General features: G+C 38.3%; 1 protein-coding gene across 1 annotated transcript in view; it reads right to left on the minus strand.

The window, feature by feature from the left end:
* Nucleotides 1–26,041, minus strand: part of dync2h1 (dynein, cytoplasmic 2, heavy chain 1) — a 201,153-nt gene that overhangs the window by 41,578 nt on the left and 133,534 nt on the right. Inside the window, exons 81-83 of the mRNA XM_031897315.1 lie at nucleotides 24,716–24,921; nucleotides 22,791–22,895; nucleotides 3,870–3,986 (exon numbers count right to left, since the gene is read on the minus strand). Coding sequence (XP_031753175.1) covers nucleotides 3,870–3,986; nucleotides 22,791–22,895; nucleotides 24,716–24,921 — 428 coding nt within the window. The remainder of the gene's footprint in view (nucleotides 1–3,869; nucleotides 3,987–22,790; nucleotides 22,896–24,715; nucleotides 24,922–26,041) is intronic.

Genomic DNA, 26,041 nt, shown 5'->3' on the forward strand with positions numbered 1-26,041 from the left:
TTTTGGGTTGCACTTTTTGTTGCTGAAAAAGTCGCAGAAACAAAAGGCATGACTTTGCCAAGATTTATTATGCAACAAAACTGCCACAAAACCAAAAACACTCCATGTAAAACCTGTAGAGATCCTGTAGAAGTCAATAGCAGATGTCCCTTTTACAATTGGAAGATATTTTTTTGCTTTGTAGTTTTAGACATTTTTGGACGCTGACTTTTCTACGACAAGCTGACAAAGTTGCAGATCAGTTCAGACCTTTTGATAAATGATAACTGCTAATTGTTGAGATGAGTTTTTTCGTGGTTTCAAAAACAATTAAGACTTTTAGTAAATCTGCCCCTAAGTAGATATTAATAAGATAGAGACAAATATCAATAAAAATCGTAAAGTGCACTCCCACTGTCATACAATGTACCGGGGCCCCACAATCATAATGCTGGCCAGACCAAGGGTCTCTATAGTGCAATGTGGGCTACAGGCTGATGGTGCCCAAAAACCACTCCAGCATTGCTTTCCATACCTAATCTTCTTTGGGCTCCACCTAATCTCTTCTATATGATTTTTTGGTTACAAAAGGGAAAATATATTCACATAAAATCAGATTGCTCACATTCCATTAAATATACACGTAGTTCTTAATGACTGTTGGTAACTTTATTGATTTTTCTTACATTATGGTAAAAAAAAATTCCCTATAATACCCAAGCAGAATTCATTTTACCGAAGACCCTGCTTCAGTCGTACATCTCCAGGTGACTTCTCTATGCATGAACCAAGGAAAGTATCAGCTGCTCAAGAAGGTGAACAAGTAATGGAATTCTCAATTTACTGCCTATTTCAATAAAGGTAATAACATAGTTTCTGTCCTCCAAGACAGAGCAGATGCCTTTGGAATTACAAAGGGCAATCCATCACACCTAAAGTGTAAAAAGGTTTTCTAACTTTTTTGGTTCAAACTTATTATGTGATTTGGACAGGCCCCTCCATAACTCCACTGAGAGACAAGAAGCTTTAATACTATCACAACAGCCTCTGAAATACAGCTCCAAGATTCCTTCTATCAGAAAATAAACCTGATGCTTATAACCCTCTTGCAATAAGTTACGGTTGTTTTTAAAATGTGAGGGTCATTGCCAGTAGCCGACACACTAAGATACCCTATGGTGTGCTTCCATATTGGACTTCTAACTGTAAAGTCTGTGATACTGTACTGAATTATTATGTTAAATAACTGATGCAAATGGCACAGAAAGGATTGTAATTATATTTTGGTAATAAGCTTTTAACTATATTGTTTCTTCTCTTAGTTAAAATAGAAATGTGAACATTATAAAGACTGTATAGGAGAAAAATGTAGGTTACATAGCAGATACCAGATAAGCTATGCAGATTCTTATTGTATTATATAGAACTGTTCTGTTATCTGCAGTGTAGCTTGTACCTTTTCTTCTTCTTTCAATTTGAATGGCTGCCCCCATGGCTACTCAGCAGCTTATTTATACTTCCTTTAATGCAATTAAGGTGCCCATGGTATGCAAAGTATCTCAAAAATATCTGTCCAGTAGTCAGGTGCTCTCATGGAAAACCTCAGCCCAAGATCACAACAGAACTTACTAAACAGCCTAACTAAAGTAGGGCAGAAATGTTGTACATTTTGTGTTGTGGAATTCCCTCCCTAAATCAGTCGTGCTGGCTGATACATTATATAGCTTTAAGAAGGGGCTGGATGGCTTTTTAGCAAGTGAGGGAATACAGGGGCATTGGGGATAGCTCTCAGTACAAGTGAGGGAATACATGGGGTAGGGGAGATAGCTCTTAGTACAAGTGAGGGAATACAGGGGTAGGGGAGATAGCTCTCAGTACAAGTGAGGGAATACAGGGGTAGGGGAGATAGCTCTCAGTACAAGTGAGGGAATACAGGGGTATGGGAGATAGCTCTCAGTACAAGTGAGGGAATACAGGGGTAGGGGGATAGCTCTCAGTACAAGTGAGGGAATACAGGGGTAGGGGAGAAAGCTCTCAGTACAAGTGAGGGAATACAGGGGTAGGGGGGATAGCTCTCAGTACAAGTGAGGGAATACAGGGGTAGGGGAGATAGCTCTCAGTACAAGTGAGGGAATACAGGGGTATGGGAGATAGCTCTCAGTACAAGTGAGGGAATACAGGGGTAGGGGGGATAGCTCTCAGTACAAGTGAGGGAATACAGGGGTAGGGGAGATAGCTCTCAGTACAAGTGAGGGAATACAGGGGTAGGGGAGATAGCTCTCAGTACAAGTGAGGGAATACAGGGGTAGGGGAGATAGCTCTCAGTACAAGTGAGGGAATACAGGGGTAGGGGAGAAAGCTCTCGGTACAAGTGAGGGAATACAGGGGTAGGGGAGATAGCTCTCAGTACAAGTGAGGGAATACAGGGGTAGGGGAGAAAGCTCTCGGTACAAGTGAGGGAATACAGGGTTATGGGAGAAAGCTCTCGGTACAAGTGAGGGAATACAGGGGTATGGGGAGATAGCTCTCAGTACAAGTGAGGGAATACAGGGGTAGGGGAGAAAGCTCTCGGTACAAGTGAGGGAATACAGGGGTAGGGGAGATAGCTCTCAGTACAAGTGAGGGAATACAGGGGTAGGGGAGAAAGCTCTCGGTACAAGTGAGGGAATACAGGGTTATGGGAGAAAGCTCTCGGTACAAGTGAGGGAATACAGGGGTAGGGGAGATAGCTCTCAGTACAAGTGAGGGAATACAGGGGTAGGGGAGATAGCTCTCAGTACAAGTGAGGGAATACAGGGGTAGGGGAGATAGCTCTCAGTACAAGTGAGGGAATACAGGGGTATGGGAGATAGCTCTCAGTACAAGTGAGGGAATACAGGGGTAGGGGAGATAGCTCTCAGTACAAGTGAGGGAATACAGGGGTATGGGAGATAGCTCTCAGTACAAGTGAGGGAATACAGGGGTAGGGGAGATAGCTCTCAGTACAAGTGAGGGAATACAGGGGTAGGGGGATAGCTCTTAGTACAAGTTGATCCAGGGACTGGTCCGATTGCCATCTTGGAGTCAGGAAGGCATTTTTTCCCCTCTGCGCCAAATTAGAGAGGCTTCAGGTTTTTTGCCTTCCTCTGGATCAGCTAGCAGTTAGGCAGGTTATATATAGGCATTATGGTTGAACGTGATGGACGTATGTCTTTTTTCAACCCAACTTACTATGTATGTTATTATGTTTTGTTTATGTACCAGCCCAAGGCACCCACAGCCCTTTAGCAGGGAAGATCTGTGCCCCCCAAAAATGCCCCAGTAGCCCCCCCATCTCCTTTTCTGCTGATTCCCTGCCCATCCTCTATGCAACTGTCACTTACCTGAGCTTAGGGGCCCACTCACACTATACTGTATATATAGAATATAAATATCCCAATATAAGGCTGATTGGTAAATAATACAAATAATTACTACATGGCAGCTCAGAAACCAGTGCAAATAGCATCATAATGTAATAATCAGCCCTGTAGCATCAGCTTATATGGCAGACCAGCCTCATTTTCTGCTTGATAATTTGTGACAATCCCTGAGTTTAGCTTCCCAACAGCTGCCCAGAGCGCACTGAGCATCTGCAGTGTCACTGACACTTTCCAAGATGGGGAGCCCCTGTGACAAGTTTGAAGTCCTGGGTCACTGCTGCTATTGAGATGCTGAAACTTTAGGCTGGTTCAGTAAGTACAGTATATAAAATATGGAATTTTTGCCATATTTATTTTTAGGGTTTAGTCCTCCTTTAAGGAGAGTGAGTGCAAGCTAAAGAGCAGTACATGGATATCTGTCATATAGCTCCACCTGTTTTATACTAAAGATATGTAATCATCTGAACAATATAAATGCTGTAGTATTACCTGATTCAATTTCTTCCACAGATTGAGCACAGGGGACAACTCATTAGACCACACTTCTCTATCAAACTTGGAGCCGGCTGTCACGGATCTGCTAAGAGTACGGAGCTGTGAAATCACCTAAAAAAAAACAAAATATTAATTTTAAAACTACATGCGGATATCATTATCGTAATATTGCCCATTAGTTGGTTACCATAGGGAAATACATAACAAATATATAATGATAAGTCTTATGACACTATGGCCATAGTTCAGTTTTACTGACAAAGATATAGATTTTAGTACAAAGGTATATTTGGAACATTTGGTCACACATGCTGTGGGAGATTGAGCAACTTGAATGTGCAGAGACTGGACATCTTAAATAGGCTCTACTAATGATCTTTCTACCAGAAAGGTAAGGGTGTAAAGGTGGCCATACATGTTACAATTTGGATCTTTCGATCGTTTGTTCTCTCCATCTACGTTCAGGGCTGAATCGTCAAATATGGAGGTAAAAACAATAGGAATTCTACCTCTACCTGACAACTCAGCCCTGATTTTTTGGGGCGCCCAATTGACGAGACGTCGGATATCCAACACTTTTGCAATATCGGTCATCTCGTTGGTCCACCATACTCGCACAAACCCAGGTTTCATATGATAACATTGGTGCGTGTATGGCCAGCTTAACCACGAAAGTGGAGCCAAAGGCCCTATTTAAAAAAAAAAAAAAAAATAATAATAATAATAATAATAATACAGGTATGGGACCAGTTATCTAGAATGCTCGTGATCTGGTGTTTTAAAATGGAGTCTATGGGAGATTGCCCTTCCATAATTTGGAGCTTGCTGGATAACAGGTTTCAGGATAACGGAACCCATACCTGTATATTTAGTTGCTATTGCCTTCAGTCTGATCAATGTCTGATGTACTTTCACTGTAATGCTCTCTTTGCTGTATTTACTTTCCTTTAGCAGCTACTTTAGACTACTCAATGGCAATGAATTATTAATATTACTCCTTAGAGAGGTGCTTGTTGCCCTGTGCCATTTTATGGCGAGTTAATGTTCTTCTTCATTTAAGACTGCAAAGTAGCTAAAAATGGAGTTTAATGACATATTTGGTTATTTTACAGCTGAGAGTGTTTTCCTTTTCAGTAACAGTTCATTCACAATCCTGCTCAGAGTACAAAAATATTATTTCTGAAAGAGAATTTCATAAGTATATCCTTTACGCCGCTGTAATTAAATTGTCATTTTCCTAACTTCCTCGTGCTAAATGCATTTAAACTAGACAAGAAAGGTAAAATATTTCACAGATATGAAATTCTGCTCCTGAACACATTTAAAAGCGACTGTGGTGAGAGCTAATGATAATGTGTCTCTCTATTAATAATCCCACTTAACACAGTCTGAAAGCAAGTCATTCAGTGGCAGTACGGCCTATTCCGCTGATGCCGATGGAAGTGCAAAAAGAATAGGTGTATGTTTCTGCCCCACACAATGTTCTATAAACAAGTTTATGTTATGTCTCATGCATTGGGCGCTAAATTGATTTATATCTGAGCATGTATGGTTGATTTTCTGAGAGCAAATTTGATTGGTAAAGCACAAGTATAAATAAGGTGATTGTCTCTAGTAAACCTATATGATTTTTTAGGAACTAGTTGTAAGGCCCTCTGTGTATGACATACCATTAAAATGCCCAAACTAGCATTACAGTGTTTTCACTGCTCATTAAACTTTTTCCTTAATTGATAAGATAATTATTCACATGCTAATGTTCTTCACGTGCAAAACCAGCTCAGAGTAATGACTACTTACATGTGGATATTGTTCCAGCCTGAAAAAGAAATATCCATGTGGGTCCATACAAAGCCCAATGTATTAACAGAAATAGCATCACCTCGTGTCACTTGACAGATGGTTCTAATTAAGTGCCTGCCAAAGTGAAGATACGAGGGCTCTTTGCTATTCTTGTGCCTTTTTTTCAGTCAAGCATGAAATTACTTCCCAGCATTAATAACAAAATGATACACACTATTTTTCATGCAACAACAACACGGTAATTAGTAATGGGTTAAAAAATGATGGTGACAAAACGGGTGATTGGCTCTTCATTTTCACGCTACCATTAAGGCCCAAGATTATTATGTTTTTATAACACTCTGTACTGACTCCAACTCTGGAATCCTATGTTGATGACAATGTTATATTCACTTAAATGCTTTGGAATAAAGCAATGGTAAAATTCTTAGGTCATTTTCCTAACCTACTTGCCCCAGGTTATTTATGTCCTTGCCAGTACAACCTCATTTATTGTAAATCTAAAAATTACAAGCTGTTCACCTTCAGTATAGTTGGCAATTCACCTTAAATTCCAGAGTGTCCATGGAAAAGTTCAATGTTTACAAAGATGTACAGAAAAAAAGAACATGTTTAGCAATGGCAAACCGGAAGAGGAATATGTTTTGAAATGAATAACAGGAAGAGGAATATGTTTAGCAATGGCCAACAGCAAGAGGAATATGTTTAGAAATGAACAACAGTAGAGATAAATATGTTTAAAAATCACCAATAAAAAGAGAAATATGTTTAGAAATGACTCAAAGTGAAGAAGAATATGCTTAGAAATGGCCAACAGAAAAAGGATTATGCATAGAAATAACCAACAGAAAGAGGAATATGTGTAGAAATGACCAACAGTGACGAGGAATATGTGTAGAAATGACCAACAGTGACGAGGAATATGTGTAGAAATGACCAACAGTGAATTGAAATATGTGTAGAAGAGACCAACAGTGTAGAGGAATACGTGTAGAAATGACCAACAGTGACGAGGAATATGTGTAGAAATTACCAACAGTGACGAGGAATATGTGTAGAAATGACCAACAGTGAATTGAAATATGTGTAGAAGAGACCAACAGTGAAGAGGAATATGTGTAGAAATGACCAACAGTGAAGAGGAATATGTGTAGAAATGACCAACAGTGAAGAGGAATATGTGTAGAAATGACCAACAGCGAAGAGGAATATGTGTATTATCTGTATCTATCTTATATATATTTATATTTCCTGTAAATAATATCCTTATAAATGGTATCATTTCTGTCACATGACTTAGTGAAACCTGTGTATTTTATTAAATATTGCACCCCCTAGTGTAAAATTTAAAGATATCAGAAGTCACCTTAGACTTTTAAAAAAACAGGTCATGGAACTCCTCAGTGACTTCTAATATTCTTATAATTTACAAAAGGGGGTACATTATTCACTATATATATATATTTCATTTCATATTCCTGTCCACTTGATCCATGATATCTGTTTCATCTATTAGTGTGGTGCCTGTTTATTATGACAAGCTTCTATAGAGCAGAAGGACAGGAAAATGCTAAAGATAAAGAAGAATAACAAAAGAAAAAAAACACAAGGAAGGAAAAGCCATAAATACTATAATTTAATTTTACAAAATCCTGTTGTTCTGGGCTTGTACAGGTGGCTGTATAAACACAAGGGAACTTATGTAAAATTATTTTCCTGTAAGATATTCATTTTTTATAACTGAACATTTAATAATTAAGCACGTTTTTAATTAGCATTTAGATTAAGGACCATGTAAAAATATACCATGAATGGCAAATGCTTGATATGTAGAACATCAGCAATCAGGCAAATTCCATTAATTCCAGAAATTCATATAAATTGAATTAGTGGGATATTATTAAATGGTTCTGGCCCCTGACATCCCTGTGACTTTTCCTATTAGGATGCCAGTGGCACCGGTAACCTAAGCCAATGCATAGTTGTCGGAATTAGGATCTGGGTTAATATTTAGTACTCAGCTTTCGGCTTAAAAATAAAACTGTGGATTTGTTGCACTCATTAAATAAAACTTTTCCTCTCCTTATAAAATTTTATTTGATTAAAAAAATAATAATTCAAGTAAAATACTGCAGCGTCTCAACAAATATTAGGAAGAGAAGAGTGGCAAGCTATGTATTATCCAGAATGCTCGGGACCTGGGGTTTTCCGGATAAGGGATCTTTCTGTAATTTGGATCTGCGTAACTTAAGTCTGCTAAAAATCATTTAAATATGATATAACCCCAATAGGGCTGTTCTGCCCCCAATAAGGGGTAATTATATCTTAGTTGGGATCAAGTACAGGTACTGTTTTATTATTACAGAGAAAAGGGAATCATTTAACCATTAAATAAACCCAATAGGGCTGTTCTGCCCCAATAAGGGGTAATTATATCTTAGTTGGGATCAAGTACAGGTACTGTTTTATTATTACAGAGAAAAGGGAATCATTTAACCATTAAATAAACCCAATAGGGCTGTTCTGCCCCAATAAGGGGTAATTATATCTTAGTTGGGATCAAGTACAGGTACTGTTTTATTATTACAGAGAAAAGGGAATTATTTAACCATTAAATAAACCCAATAGGACTGTTCTGCCCCCAATAAGGGGTAATTATATCTTAGTTGGGATCAAGTACAGGTACTGTTTTATAATTACAGAGAAAAGGGAATCATTTAACCATTAAATAAACCCAATAGGGCTGTTCTGCCCCAATAAGGGGTAATTATATCTTAGTTGGGATCAAGTACAGGTACTGTTTTATTATTACAGAGAAAAGGGAATCATTTAACCATTAAATAAACCCAATAGGACTGTTCTGCCCCAATAAGGGGTAATTATATCTTAGTTGGGATCAAGTACATGTAGTGTTTTATTATTACAGAGAAAAGGGAATCATTTAACCATTAAATAAACCCAATAGGACTGTTCTGCCCCCAATAAGGGGTAATTATATCTTAGTTGGGATCAAGTACAGGTACTGTTTTATAATTACAGAGAAAAGGGAATCATTTAACCATTAAATAAACCCAATAGGGCTGTTCTGCCCCAATAAGGGGTAATTATATCTTAGTTGGGATCAAGTACAGGTACTGTTTTATTATTACAGAGAAAAGGGAATCATTTAACCATTAAATAAACCCAATAGGACTGTTCTGCCCCAATAAGGGGTAATTATATCTTAGTTGGGATCAAGTACATGTAGTGTTTTATTATTACAGAGAAAGGGGAATCATTTTTAAAATAAAGTTAGAATTATTAGCTTATAATGGAGTCTATGGTTTCTATAAGTTTCTGGATAACAGGTTTACGTGTAAGGGATCCCTAACCGGCACAATATGTAACACTGTGCTAAAAGCATTTAGGAATGCGACACACAACAAATACTATAGGAAAAGATGCAGCTCACTATTTGCCGCCTTATAAAACAAAAAATATAAAATCATTAAAAATATATTGTTATTCTAACACTATAGCTGTGATAGGGCTTTAACTTTGACTGCTATATCATGAACATATAACTCTCTATACAAATATAAAAGGATTTAAGATGAATAGAGTCCGTTTAATCGGAGATTGCTGAAACAATAATGACCTAAATGCGCGGCTAGCCCGGGAAGCGTATCAGTAAGTGCGCTACTGCCATCTACTTGCTCTAAGGGAACACATGGTTCCTCAGGACAGAGAGGAACTTGCACAACATTATTTTACTCAAATAAAATCAAAGCTTTCAGTACATATTTTCCATGTCCAGTTTACTTAGAGCTACAGGTATAGAAAGGAATTATCTGGAACTCTTGGGACCTGGGGTTTTCCGGATAAGAGATCTTTCCGTAATTTGTATCACCATACCTTACCGGGCTTATTTATCCATTCTTGAGTTTGTGAATTTGAGTCAGTTTTCTAAATGGAATAAACTCATTTGTGGAATGCTCGCTTGTTTATTGATAAGGAAAAACTCATTCCAATAAAAAAACTCGAATCCCTCGAGTTTTTTCGAGTTTACAAATTCGAAAAACTTGATAAAAAGTTTCAAAATATGGTGTGGCTTTGCCTAGGACTCCCACTGACTTCTATAAAACCCGCAAGCAGTGATGAGTAAAATGTTTCGGCCGGCGTGGATTTGCGGAAAATTTCCACATTTCACCATTGGTGGATTGTTTTGCTTTTGAATTTTTTTTTTTACTTGCGCAACAATTTCTTTTGATGTGCAAAACAATCCATTTTGCAAATTTTTCAACATTTTGCAAATCTTTTCAAAGTTTTGCGAATGTTTCGCCACAGCTCATCACTACACACATCACAAGCTTTTGGATGGTGAATTTTGACATTTGAGTTTTTTGCATTCAATAAATACCAGACATTTAAGGTTTTTTTTAGCTCAGAAAAACTTAAATCATGAAAAAAAAACGTGAATTAAACCCAATAGGATTGTTTTACCCCCAATAAGGGGTAATTATATCTTAGTTGGGATCAAGTACAGGTACTGTTTTATTATTACAGAGAAAAGGGAATCATTTAACCATTAAATAAACCCAATAGGGCTGTTCTGCCCCCAATAAGGGGTAATTATATCTTAGTTGGGATCAAGTACAGGTACTGTTTTATTGTTACAGAGAAAAGGGAATCATTTAACCATTAAATAAACCCAATAGGGCTGTTCTGTCCCCAATAAGGGGTAATTATATCTTAGTTGGGATCAAGTACAGGTACTGTTTTATTATTACAGAGAAAAGGGAATCATTTAACCATTAAATAAACCCAATAGGGCTGTTCTGCCCCCAATAAGGGGTAATTATATCTTAGTTGGGATCAAGTACAGGTACTGTTTTATTATTACAGAGAAAAGGGAATCATTTAACCATTAAATAAACCCAATAGGGCTTTTCTGCCCCCAATAAGGGGTAATTATATCTTAGTTGGGATCAAGTACAGGTTCTGTTTTATTATTACAGAGAAAAGGGAATCATTTAACCATTAAATAAACCCAATAGGGCTTTTCTGCCCCCAATAAGGGGTAATTATATCTTAGTTGGGATCAAGTACAGGTACTGTTTTATTATTACAGAGAAAAGGGAATCATTTAACCATTAAATAAACCCAATAGGGCTGTTCTGCCCCCAATAAGGGGTAATTATATCTTAGTTGGGATCAAGTACAGGTACTGTTTTATTATTACAGAGAAAAAGGAAATCAACTACTCACTACAACTAGGGGGCGGGGGGGTAGTCTAAGAATTCATCATTCCAAGGCTAATTTCTATTGGCTCACTCAGCACCAAATCTGAACAGACAAGCTGTTCATACACACATCAATATATAGTCAAGGTGCACAATGAGATCATTGTATAGGCAATTTGCTCAGGGTGCTGACCGTCCCTTTTAGAAATCACTTTTTTGCACCTCACACCCAATGTAGCCAGAGTTAATATATAGAGAATTATGTACCCCCTATTGCAAAACACAAGGATATTTTAAACCACAGATGAGTTCCATGGCCACATTAAGAAACAAGCCTAAAGGCCAAGTGCTTTTATACATGTCTGGTGACTTCTAATGTTCTTTTTACAACAGGGGGTACAATATTTAGTATAATACAAACAATTTAATGAGTCATGTGATACAAATTACATCACTAAGCACCATTTTCAAGGATATAATTTACAGGATACTCATGGCTTGTGTGTATAATAAGGTGATATTTTAGGCTATCCAAGATTAGCGATGAGCAAATCTGCCTCGTTTCACTTTACTGAAAAATTTGCAAAACAGCAAGGAGAACATGAATCCCTCCTGGGACGCCTTCCTTCTGAGCTGTATCAGAACAATTTTGAAAATGAAAATATAATATAAGCTTCATCCCACTGAAATAAGACTTCCTAAATATAATCCATTTAAAATTCTAGCCTGTTTCTGAAATAATTAAGTTAATCTTCTCTATCCACCTTTCAACATCTGTGTCTTTTCATTCTTGCTTCGTAAAGGAGTCAGAAGTCTGATTTTGATTGACGGTTAGGTCTAATATATCCTGTGGGGGTGCTCCTTTTGCCTAGAAACTCAGTCTTTTAAAATCACCAAAAACCCTGTCTCACTACATGCAGGATTTGTGCCAGAGTCAGTTATTTTGTAAGTTTTTGGCTTTGCTGGGATCACTTTTATAAATGAGCTCTAATACATCTGCGAGAAAAGGGAGCCCCCAAAAAGATATATTAGATCTGTCAATCAAAATCAAACTCCCAACTCCTGTATGAGGAGAGAATGGAGAGAGACAAGTTCTGAGAGGAAAATAGTGAGAAATGCTATAATTTCAGAAACAGTAGAGAATTTGTTTAGAAAATGTCTTATTTACTGTATGTACAATGACACATATTCAATTTTGGTGATAGTTCTGCTTTACAATTTTAAATTTGTAGTACCAAGCAAGGAAGGATGATATAAGCTGATGAGCATACAAGTAAAAAGAGCAATACAGGTATGGGATCCCTTATACGGAAACCCGTTATCCAGAAAGCTCCGAATTACAGAAAGCCCGTCTCCCATAGGCTCCATTTTAATCAAATAATTCAGAATTTTAAAACTGATTTCCTTTTTCTCTGTTTTAATAAACCAGTACCTTGTAATTGATCCCAACTAAGATATAATTACCCCTTATTGGGGCAGAACAGCCCTATTGGGTTTATTTAATGGTTAAATGATTCCCTTTTCTCTGTAATAATAAAACAGTACCTGTACTTGATCCCAACTAAGATATAATTACCCCTTATTGGGGGCAGAACAGCCCTATTGGGTTTATTTAATGGTTAAATGATTCCCTTTTCTCTGTAATAATAAAACAGTACCTGTACTTGATCCCAACTAAGATATAATTACCCCTTATTGGGGGCAGAACAGCCCTATTGGGTTTATTTAATGGTTAAATGATTCCCTTTTCTCTGTAATAATAAAACAGTACCTGTACTTGATCCCAACTAAGATATAATTACCCCTTATTGGGGGCAGAACAGCCCTATTGGGTTTATTTAATGGTTAAATGATTCCCTTTTCTCTGTAATAATAAAACAGTACCTGTACTTGATCCCAACTAAGATATAAATAATCCTTTTTGGATGCAAAACAATCCTGTTGGGTTTAATTAATGTTTTATTGATTTTTAAGTAGACTTAAGGTATGGAGATCCAAATTACGGAAAGACCCCTTATCCAGAATACCCTCTGTCCCGAGCATTCTGGATAACAGGTCCTATACCTGTATAAGAGCTAGAGAGTCTAGTAATAAATTGTAAATATAACAGCTGCTTTAATGTGTTTTACAATTCTTGGAAACCTATAAAAAAAATCAAATTTGCACCCCAGTACGAGCCTTAGTGGCTTGTGTAATTTGCCATTAAACTGACCCTAGGAGATAGTGATTTGCACAAATATTAGCATACAGCAGCAATATACAGGGCAGATAATTGCAGTTATATTTATACAACCTGCCAACAATGCATGTAGTTTAACACAAAAGCACAACAGTAATTAATGTACCCAATAATAATTACAGGACTTGTGCAAAGCCCATCTTGCTGAGATAAGAAACTTTCTATATATAATCAATTATGTGGAATTATTCTTCACTATCCCTCTCTCACCATCTGTCTCTTTTCAGTCTCTCTTCATGCAAAAGTTGGAATTAGATTTTGACCGATAGGTAGGTCTAATACATTTTTAAAGGGGTGCTCCCTTTTCGGTCATATTTGTTAGAGCTCAATCAAATAACTGACCCCAGCACAGACAAAATCTAACAAAACTGAATTTGGCACAATTCCTGCCTGTAGAGAGACAGGACTTCTGGCGATTTTTTTAAGAGTGAGCCCTAATGCATCTTCTAGGCATCTTCCCACAGGTATTAGACCTACCTCTCACTCAAAATCTGACTCCTGCATGGAAAGAGAATGAAGAGAGACAGGAAAACAATAAAGAGTAGTTTCATTATTTCAGAAATAGTAGAGAATTTTTAACTGATTATATTTCAAAGGTTTTTTATTTCAATGAGATATTTTTATGTATGTGATAGTTCCCCTTTAAGTGTTCAGCCGAATTGCATCCAAGCCCTAAAGACTTGTCTAAATCCTGCAAAAAGGCCTGGGGGGCTGCCAAATTCTGAGCCGATAAATGAACAACTGTTGTTTTCTACAAAAACTGATTCATTTACATAATTAATTAACAGATACTGCATTCTGGTGTTGTTTTAAAGAAAACAATTTGAGACAAGGTTAGAAAATGGAAGGTGTAAGTTATATATAATATGTGTATATTTATACACAGGGCGATGCCTGTTAGCTTGCACCAAGCCGCAGGGACTGGCTGGTTAGTAAAGGGAATGAATGGCTTTGTTTCAGGCGAGTACTGTGCTGCATGGCTTGCTCAGATATACTAACACTATCTGTCACCGCAAAACAGCTCCACATTCCAAACGTGATTTTTACAAAGCAATGTTAAATATTTCGCTCAAGGTTAAGTACAAACAAGCGAGATCTCTCTGGCTTGGGAAGCCTTGGGCGACTCGGGGTAGGTAGGAGATGTACAAACTGGAAGTACCCTTTATAAAGTCAGTATTTTTCGGCCCCTAAAACATCTGTGGGGTACTTAGAAGTAACAGTCAATAAGGCAAAGGCAAAAATAAACCTTTAATGGCGTCCGATCATTAAGGCTTGTGTCAGAATGATAACCAACTCTTGGACTTTCTCTGTGGGAAAGCCACAAACCTGGACTGCTATCCCTCCGCTATGAATTAGAGGCATGTTTGCAGCTGTGCGAGTAAATGAAAATATTGCTTTTGTTATGATGTGCCATAACATCTGCTTGTAGAAGGAGATTTTCACATTGGCTGAACTCCGTATAACTCTTATTTAGATTTGCTGGTACTATTTGTATATCTATAAAGCTCCCTAAAGGGCCAGGCTCACAAGCAGGTGTCAGTTGAGACGCTGGCTCATTTACAAATAGCAGGCATATTACCCCGATGCAGTAACCCACGGCAACCAAACAGCAATTAGCTTTGATCAGTCTACTGTGGAAAGATAATTTAAAAAAACAAAACAATACACAGGTATGGGATCCCTTAATCAAACAAGAAAGTTCCAATTTATGGGAAGGCTATCTCCCATAGAGTCCATTTTAAGCAAATCATTTTCATTATATAAAATGCAATAATGTAGAAGTGTGAAGGTTTTTCCATACCTTTTTTCAGGCAGTCCCCACAAGGATTAAATGGGTACACTGGATTCCCAACAAAACATTGTTAACAGAAACCCCTAATATACCTATCCCTGTAATCTGTTCCTTCAAACAGTAGGAATAAATACCATTTCTATATGCTGAAATCCAGCTGCAAAACAGTTCTTCTCTTTCTGCATCATTTAAGATCCTGGCAGGGGAGGAGGGACTAAAACATTGATGTTACAAATTGTAACAACTCTACAGCTTACAGACAGCATGCAGGAACTACATAACCCACAATGCATTGCACAGTGATGTTCCTTTCCTTATTGACATCACATGTGCAGGGAATTGTGGGATTGGGAGGATGCAGGCTGAAGGAAGGCTGAGGACAGTTGGGTATTGTTGCTTTGCTTTACTGCACTAGGCATAGAATAAGAAGAGTGATCTGCACAAAGACATTTTGGCAAATGAGTAGCCTGAAATAATGGGTTTACTCACTGGGTACTAAAACAGTTACAGCTTCTGGCAGAATTTTCAAGAACATTTTTAGAAATTTTGTGAATTTCAACACCTGCTCAGTTGTTTCATTCCTCTTTAGCCATGGGCCATCAAGCAATATTGCAGGTGACCAAAAAGACCACTGCATAGAGACATCTTGGGTGGTACAAGCACTGGGGTCGGATGTTTGAATCCAGGGGTCTATCCACAGGAAGACTGCAGATGTTCTACCTGTGCTTCTCCAAGGTCTTGTCCCACAAATACCATACAGGCATATACACTGTTTTGTAATAACACTGACCATAGTAGGTGTGAATGTGATAGGGACTTTGGACCTTAAGCTCCACTGGGACCTACACAGAACTGTAGGCTGCTCTGCAATTAAACTACCATACCCCGGTGCCATGTTTCCTAAGCAATACTGAGGAGTCTCTTTGCTCCCCAAGTATGCAGTATCTGCTTGGCTACACCTGTACCAGCATACCAGTGAAAAACCTCTGAATCAAGAAATGATATTGCAGATAGAATGGGAATATTTTTCCAAAATAATACAGTCACCAGCTGTAACTTAACTACTAGGTAAAGCCTTGGCATTGGGGAAATCTCAAGAACCATTGCTCTAGTGCAGTGATCCCCATCCAGGGGTTTGTGAGTAACATGTTGTTTACAAACTGCTTGGATGTTGCTCCCAGGGGCCTCAAAGTAGGTGCTCATTTTTGAAATTCTGGCTTGGAGGCAAGTTTTGGTTGCGTAAAACCCAGTGTGAAGCAAAGCAGAGCCTTTTATAGGCTGCCAGTCCACATAGGGGCTATTAAGTAGCCAATTATAGCTCTTACTTGCACCCCAGAAACTTTTTCCATGCTTGTGTTGCTCCCCAACACTTTTTCCATTTGAATGTGGCTCATTGGTAAAAGCGTTTGGGGATCCCTGCTCTAGTGCATACTTTTGGGGCTGTACTTAAAGATAACAAAATATTAAGCCCAATATTTCAGTTGATTGTTTTAGTATTCCAGAATTGTCTCTGTCAAATGGCAGGTAACTCACAAATCTTCACTTCTGCTAGATTTCAAAAGTGCTTACTCACAAATTCCATAATAAGCTAAGAGTGATAATGGTTTCAGAACTTCAGCCAACAAACACTGTGTGAAAAGGGTACATATAAGCTCTTAATGACCTTGTGGATGAAAGGAGAATTTTGAAACAGAATTGATTTTTTTTCAGCCCATAAGACTTTTTTAAGTCATAAATGTTCACTCTTTTATATTAAGCACTTTCCATTAAATTATATGAAACCAATGGATATATAGAGACTATTCATTTGGTTAAGTGTTTAATCTTAGACTGTACAAAGCTTAACTTCTGTAACAATCACCCTACTGCATGATGGCATATTACTGACTGTTCTGAGCATTGTGCAATAGCTGAGATTAAGGTTTTTTTTGTTTGTTAGTCACCTGCGGTAGCAAAGATTAACCCCAAAAGACTAATCTCTCTGTGGGACATCAGCCTAATTGGTGCTTAGTCATGTGATTTGTCACATGACTTCCTGAAACTTGTGTATTATAAGAAATATTGTACCCCTGAAAAATATAAGGATATTTGAAGTCACCTTGGAGTTCCACAACTTATAAAAGCAGTTGGTCTTCGGCCTCGTACCTGTATGGAACTCTTTATGGTCATGGAACCTAGGTGACTTCTAATAACCTTATGTTTTACAATAGGGGGTATGTTATTCCCTGTATAAAAGCATTTATTGTAATTCTGAATGCTATAGTATAGTCTATATCAGTGCTGTCCAACTGGCGGCCCGCGACCCCCCTTACACTCTTGTGTAAGCTTTAAATGGTATCAGAACTGTGATTAACTGCCCCCCCCTGCATGGTTCTCACCTCAGATTCAGGCTGTAATCAGGCTGTATTGTTTAAATATGTAATCCCCTGTACTGTTCACACCTTTTAATCTCTGCATTGTTCACCCCCTGCAGTGTTCACACCTCAGGCTCAGGCTGTTATCACCCCCATTGTTCCCCTGTTCACACCTCTGGAGCAGTAGAAACCCACAAATAATCCCTGCATACCACAAAAAGAACATATACTGAGGTGGTACTGCAATTAAAAAGTTTTTTAATATATAGTTATTGTGCAGACTGTAGGAGCAGTGCCAGCATTGTGTCACTGTAGGCTGCCTGTGTGTTCCATACAGGCAGCATAGGGCAAGCAGAGTATGGCACACACAGGCAGGGTAGGGAAGGCAGAGTATGGCACACACAGGCAGTGTAGGGCAGGCAGAGTATGGCACACACAGGCCAAGTTTGGCACAAACCAGCCAAGAATGGCACACACAGTGAAAGTATGACACATGCAGGCAGGGTAGGGAAGGCAGAGTATGGCACACACAGGCAGAGTAGGGCAAGCAGAGTATGGCATACACAGGCCAAGTTTGGCACAAACCAGCCAAGAATGGCACAGACAGTGAAAGTATGGCACACACAGGCAGGGTAGGGAAGGCAGAGTATGGCACACACAGGCAGGGTATGGCAGGCAGAGTATGGCACACATAGGCCAAGTATGGCACAAACCAGCCAAGTATGGCACACACAGTGAAAGTATGGCACACAGGCAGGGTAGGGCAGGCAGAGTATGGCACACACAGGCAGGGTAGGGAAGGCAGAGTATGGCACACACAAAGGCAGGGTAGGACAGGCAGAGTATGGCACACAGGCAGGGTAGGGCAGGAAGAGTATGGCAGGTTTTTTGCTGTACTACAACCATTAATATGGGTATGGTCATGTGATAACATGGGTGTGGTTTCAAGTGGGTGCAGTTTCAAAAAGTGGAGTGGTCAAACTGTCTTCCATTATCGGCCCTCCACCACGTAGGTCGGAAAAATTCTGGCCCTCGGTACAACAGAAGTTGGACAGCACTGGTCTATATAGTACAGTGTGTAGAACCACACAGAAGCAATCTCTCCTAAGTGCCTTTCCACCAGCAATAAATTGATTAGCAAGGTATATGCAATGCTAAGTCCAAAGTTTCCTCACGTAGAGAAAGGGAAGGTATTTTGGGGAGATTAGTCGCCTGTGGCAGCAGAGATTTAACCATGGGTGACTAATGCAGTTTTTCCTAAAATTAGCAGAAAATCATAAACTACAGCAAATTTTTGCCAAAATGCACAGCAGTCAATGGACAGAGAAACTAGCTGCCCTTAGTCATAAAATATAAATTCAGAATATCTGTTCCATGAGAACTTAAGCCATTAGCATTTAATAGTTAAAAAAATTCTTTGCAGAGCTAATTTAGGCAAACACTTATTTTCTCCTGGGTTCGTGCCATTCTTCTGCCAAGCTTCTGATCCCAAAACTGGAAGCTAATTGAGTGACTGTAATTGTTTAATCTGTGGTTACCCACAAGTACATGTATTTGGCAATGAACTTCCGGTTTTGCACAATAGCGCCATTTATAGAGTAAATATCATACCCTCTGTGGCAAAATACAAGGATACTGTCACCGAGGAGGTCCATGGCTATATCAAAGTATGAGGCCAAAGGCCGATCGCTTTTATACAGGTCATGGAACTTCAAGGTGACTTTTAATATCCTCATGTTTTACAACAGTGGGTACATTATTTATTATAATACACAAGTTTCAGTGAGTCATGTGACAGAAATGACATCACTGAGCCGAATTATAACTGATGATATCACTAAGCACAGTTTATAAGGACATCATTTACCATCACGTCGTAACTTGGTCGCTGTGGGACCCCATGCAGGAAAATCTTTTGAGAGGGCCTGCCTCCCCTGCCCCCCTACCAACCACGTTGCTATATTTAAGGTAGGAGAGGAGCCAGGAAGGGGGGGGGGGACTAAGGTACAGCAGACCCAGCGGTCTGAGCCCCCCTGCTGCCTGGGCCCACCTATGGGGTCTGCTGTATGTATAGTTACCTTTTAATCATGGTTCTTGTGTATTTTCGAGTTACTGTATTTATTAGGAATAATAAGATGCAATAATAGCATGAATGTTCTTTCCTTGTGCATGATTGGCATATAAGCCCACCAACAGAATTTTTCACTGCACTTTAACATTGGGCTCTCGTGGTTTTATCAATATTCTAGTTCCGATATTCTAAACACCTACATTTTGTTACTGTACAACTTGCTACTTACCCATTAGCTAATTTTCTCCCCAACCCTTGCTCAATAAAACTATTTTTTTTTTATTATACCTCCACTATGCTGCAAAAATGTAATTCATTAATCAGTTTTACTTGTTCTGTTTCTCATCCATTGAGCTTTCTAACACTTTTTCAACTGATTTTGGGCAAAATGATTATTTACTGAACATTACGTTAGTTTCTTAAATTACTGGTTCTCAAATGATTTTCTCAAATAATTGGTTTTGATATAATGAAAAATATTATTTCAAACGGAACAAATGTGTCACAGAATGTGTCAGTTTCCAAGTTTCATTTCATGAGGAGCTAGACTTCCAAATACCTTTTGAACTTTTTCTAACCTTTAATTTTGAAAAAAAAAAGACTCTCAAAATGTTTCCTGGAATAGTGGAGCATTTTAAAATAGATTTCATTGAACCTGAAATTCCTGCCTGAAAATGTCACTATCTGTACAGAGGAAATCAATAAATAGCCGGCAGACAGGGATTCTTTTGGGGGGAAGCCGAGATCAGACATATTTCCTCTTCCAAAAAAAAAAAATCAAAACAAAACCAAATTTGCAGTAAAAGATGCTTCTGGCCATAAGGGCTGAGTACATACATACTGGTAAAAAAAAGATTTATATTGAATCTACTGGTCGTTGGACCCATGGCTATTAATAGGGTGTACTCTGGGTAATAAGCAAGAGTATTAAGATCAGGGGAATTTGTGAGCCCAATGTACAACGAACCATATGCCAGATGCAAAGAACACCCCATTTTTAAATGAGCAAACATCTTAAAGTGTATTACAACTTGAATAAAATGCTTATTTTGTTTACTTGCACTTATCCTTCTACTGCCCACCATTTGGAAAATGCACTGTAGGTACTTTATAAATGCGTTAACTGTAATAATAATACAATGGGTTCTTCAACTGAAGCATTTTAGATGACAACATATACATGTCTTAAAGACAGGTAAGTACCATCTATTCTCTCCAGTTCCTCCTCCCCACAGGTAATGTTCAACTCTAAGAGCCACCACTTGTTGTGCGAATAAAAAGAGTTTGCAGCCCAGACCCTATGCACAATTTATATTTGTAACTTAGCCACGTTCGTTAAAAAACCAGTGGAAAAGGAACAGATGTCAATGTATCCTGAGTGCAGCTGGTCCAGGCCGGTGTATGTGCCAATGCCAGGAGGGTGGGCAGGGTACAGTTATATCCACCCATAGCACTAGGATATCATTTCTGATCATAGTGGGCTGAATGGGAATGCATTCACACACAGCATATCTGAGTAGCACACCAAGAGATCTGCTATTTAGATCCATTATTTGTGCTTTTTCCATCTAGATTATGTTGTTCAGTTTTGTTCTCCAGTACTAAAACGTGACATTATTGAGTTCGAGAGTATTCAGAGAAGGGCAACTAAGCTGGTAAAGGGTATGGAAAGTCTCAGTTATGAAGAAAGACTGGCCAAGTTGGGTCTGTTTACACTGGAGAAGAGGCGCTTAAGGGGGGATATGATAACTATGTATAAATATATAAGGGGATCATATAATAACCTCTCTAAAGCTTTATTTACCAGTAGGCCCTTCCAACAGATACAAGGGCACCCACTCTGTTTAGAAGAAGGGAGGTTCCGTTTAAATATTCGGAAAGCATCTTTTACTGTGAGAGCTGTGAAGTTGTGGAATTCCCTCCCCAAATCAGTCGTACTGGCTGATACATTATATAGCTTTAAGAAGGGGCTGGATGGATTCTTAGCAAGTGAGGGAATACAGGGTTATGGGAGATAGCTCTTAGTACAAGTTGATCCAGGGACTGGTCCGATTGCCATCTTGGAGTCAGGAAGGAATTTTTTCCCCTCTGCGGCAAATTATAGAGGCTTCAGATGGGGTTTTTTGCCTTCCTCTGGATCAACTAGTAGTTAGGCAGGTTATATATAGGCATTATGGTTGAAGTTGATAGATGTATGTCTTTTTTCAACCTAACTTACTATGTTACTATGTAACTGGATAAAGCTTTGAAAGATTTCCAGTCATAAGAATGAAATGAATGGCAAATAACATTGCTTGAGTGATCATGTGATCATGAAGGACCATTAGACATGCATAATTTGTTACATTATCTAACTGCTGTATGAACATGTTCGTCCTTTTAATGCTGCAGTGAGAATAAAACTGATAAAATTCCCAGATAAATACGTTAGTTATTATCAGAACATTAAAATTCATCTTTTTTTTTTGGAGATTAGGATTTAATCAACCATATTCTATCCATCCATTTAATGCAGAATGATTCCAGAACCATTGCTCGTAGGCGATGAAACTAGACAATTATTCACAGGGCCGGATTTCTCTTCAGGGCTGGATTTTCTATTTAGATGCAGTGAAAGGATTACCTCTTCCTTACATAAGTTAGACAGAAATTATAGCTTCCTTTCTACTGTAGTGAATATACTTGTGCTGGAAGCCTCTGTATTCTACTGATCCAACTATGTTGTAGAAGTAACAAAAAACCATAAGTTATTTTGTAGCTGATAAAGTGACTACAGTGTGTGTTTGATACACTGCATAGCCTGTAAGCTCCACTAGGGCAAGGTGAGTGAATGATATAATGCCTATGAACTGCTGCATATGCTTATGCTACGTACAGGGTCGCCATAAGGGGTGGGGGGGGGGGTTGTTGTCCGGCATCCCATGGCAGAGGGGACCCAGTGGGCCCTTTTTGTTTCCATTAGGGGCCTATTCTACTTGTTGTAAGGTCCTTCTACTCAGGGGGCCTCATGTGTTAATAAGTGGGGCCCCCTGGGGAAAAGGGCCTTGCCAACTTATGTTAAGTTTAGAGGTACTCCCTGAGTAGTACTGAGCCCTGTGATTCCTAATGGCAACCCTAGTTTTGTAAGTGAAGGATAATGCTAATATATAATAAATGATTATTATATATTAGCATTATCCTTCACTTACAAAACTAGGATTGCCATTTGGACAATAATATAAATAATGAACATAATGTGTAGCATTTCTAGAGTACTTCTTGTTAAGCTTTAGTTCTACTAATGATTACTAATAATACTAATAAGAAACAATAAGAGAGAACCTAAATTAATTATTTCCTAGAATTAAATTTGGAATAACCTGCATCAATCACTGGTGATTTTAAATACATCCAAACCATTTTTGAGTAACTATTTGTAAAAGAATAATGTTTACCTGTGAACTAATCATTCTCTGGGAGGAGCGAGCAATGTTAGCTGGGAGGCCAAAGAATGCAGGCTGGTCATCCTCTGGGATGCTCTCAATAACCGCCCGGTAGTCCTGCGAAAGAGAGAAAGCACAGGTGTCAGCACTGCCTATCCAAATAGAAACGGAACACTTTCATTAAGTTAGAAAAGGGGCCACACATGAACTATTTAAATGGAGTTTGTAGGCCACTGTGAGGCATCTGAGCCAATGTCAAGATAATGGCTGCATCAGATGTAGATTGAGTACGCCCTGCAGTTTGTATATGTCATTCACCACTGTTGCCAGATATAGAGAATATTTTCCCTGAAAAACCCAGGATTGTTAACCAGGTTAGTTAGTTATGGAAGAGCACTGGGGCCAAAAAAAAAAAAACAAATCTGTTGAATTATGACTTTTAAAACTCAAAATTCTGACTTTCAGACTCATAATTATGACTTTTTCTCCTGATTCTTCTTACCTTTTAAAGTCATAATTATCAGATGAAAAGATGAAAAGTCATAATTTTGACTTTTTAAAGTCATAACTATGAGTTTTAAAAGTCTGAATTCATTTCAGTTCTTTTTTTTTTTTGCTGGCCTCAGTGCTCTTTTGTAGCTAGTAGAGCAGTATATTTATAAAAAAAAAAAAGAAAATTTGGCAGTTATAAAGAAAGCTTTCAGCACTATGTGGTCTAAAGAAAATGAAAAACATTCCTATTTTAAAGGGATTGTTCACCTTTGAGTTAACTTTAAGTATGATGTAGAGAGTAATATTCTAAGACAGTTTTGTAACAATTTTTTATAATTTGTATTTTTTCTAGTTATTTTACTTTTTGTTTAGCAGCTCTTCAGTTTGGAGTTTTAGCAGCTATCTGGTTGCTGGGGTCCAAATTACCTTAGCAACCAGGGAGTGGTTTGAATGTGAGGCTGGTATATAAATAGGAGAGGATGTGAATAGAAAAATAATTTATAAAAAGTAACAGTAACAATAAAACTGTAGCCTCACAGAGCAATCGTCTTTTGTCTGCTGGGGTCAGTGACCCCCATTTGAAAGCTACAAGAACAAGCAAATAGTTCAAAAACTATAAAGAATAAATAATGAAGACCAACTGAAAAGTTGCTTAGAATTGGCCATTCTATAACATACTAAAAGTTTACATAAAGCTGAACCACCCCTTTAAAACCATCGAAATCAAATGATCCACCAGGAATCCTGCTTAGGAAATCTGTCCCACAGAATCACTTGGAATAGTCATCTCTCCATTTGCACTAATACAAACAGTAGCACTTAAGGGCTATTCCAACTGGCGGCTGTGGGGGTTAACTGGGTTGCAGAGTGCTAAAACTTAAATAAAGTGAAAAAATAATACATGTTAAATAAAGAGAAAATTGCATCTAAAAACTCACACTGAGCTTATTACAGTGTAGAAATGTTATTTCCCTCCCTACCAATCCAGCCTGTGGGCTAGTCCAAGTGAAGTATTGATAATAGTATGATACCAGATAAGTGTGAAGGAAACATAAATTTGTGTAAGGTAGGGCTGCGTTTCGTTTACGAATTTTGATAAAATGAATGGAAAAAAGCTGAGGTAGGAAATGTGCAGTGGTAGAGGGACACTGATCATCAACAGTAAAGAAATGAATATCAATATTTAAACGTTGGAAGAAGAAAAGCAGAAACCTTTTGTTTGACCAGCTATATTAATGTTCTCACAGCTCTGACCCCAGCCAAGAGGCAGCTACAGATGTAGAACAGACTACATAACCCAAAATTCCTTTTTCTGAAGGATTTACATCCTCTGGCACTGGCCTAACCGAAGCTGAGATCTAAGGTAAAACACTGATTTATAGAAGCCACAAGTTCTTACTTAGTTATGGTCCCAACTACACATGAAATATCAGTTAGCGTCTTACCATAATGCTACATGAGTTAGGTAATGAGAAAGGCAATGGGAAAGCCGCCATCTTGCTCATTCCAGAAGTTCCAGTTGTATGGGAACTGAAAAACTGTTCCAAATAGGAGCGCAGGACTCTTAAGTCAAAGAAGTTATCCACTCTTCCACCATAGATAGCATTTTCTAAGAGGCCATGCACAAAATCCCATTTAAAGTCTCTTTTGCCTGCAGACAGAAATAAAACAAAACGTACACAGCAAGTAAATGCTTATGAGTATATATTTTGAAGAATAAAAAAGAGAAACAACCACAGCATATCTTTAGAGAAACATGGGCAAAGTGCATGGTACTAGAGAAAGAGGCCTCATAGAACCTATAATGTCCTGTGTCTTGGTGTGACAATGCTATTTGTGAGGGGTTTGTTGGGCAGTTTTAACTCATTGGATCCTCAGATCTCAGCAAACACTCATGCACCTTGGTACTACAGAGAGGGCTGCCATTCTCATTTGAGTCATATTGTCTTTAATAGGTTAATAATTAAGTGCACAATTAAAAGGGTGGGTACTATAGTGCTAAAGAAATGCAGAAAGCCCCAGAGCTCTCTTTTGGGGAAACCTGTGTCTGCTCACCCACTTAAGAAGGATAATGTGACAATAATATTATTACATTATGTGCCAAGGAATAACACAAAAATGGCAGGAGTAGTGCAGCCAATGGCAGTGCTGAGATTCTATCTGCAAGGTAAGCAAAATACCAGAAGCCCATCTCCCACAGACTCCATTGTAATCAAATAATTAACATTTTTAACAATTGTTTCTCTGTAATAATAATAAAACAGTACCTGTACTTGATCCCAACTAAGATATAATTACCCCTTATTGGGGGCAGAACAGTCCTATTGGGTTTATTTAATGGTTAAATGATTCCCTTTTCTCTGTAATAATAAAACAGTACCTGTACTTGATCCCAACTAAGATATAATTACCCCTTATTGGGGGCAGAACAGCCCTATTGGGTTTATTTAATGGTTAAATGATTCCCTTTTCTCTGTAATAATAAAACAGTACCTGTACTTGATCCCAACTAAGATATAATTACCCCTTATTGGGGGCAGAACAGCCCTATTGGGTTTATTTAATGATTAAATGATTCCCTTTTCTCTGTAATAATAAAACAGTACCTGTACTTGATCCCAACTAAGATATAATTACCCCTTATTGGGGGCAGAACAGCCCTATTGGGTTTATTTAATGATTAAATGATTCCCTTTTCTCTGTAATAATAAAACAGTACCTGTACTTGATCCCAACTAAGATATAGTTACCCCTTATTGGGGGCAGAACAG

Source organism: Xenopus tropicalis, chromosome 2 (assembly GCF_000004195.4).
Source record: "Xenopus tropicalis strain Nigerian chromosome 2, UCB_Xtro_10.0, whole genome shotgun sequence".
In the NCBI taxonomy this organism is placed as follows: domain Eukaryota; kingdom Metazoa; phylum Chordata; class Amphibia; order Anura; family Pipidae; genus Xenopus; species Xenopus tropicalis.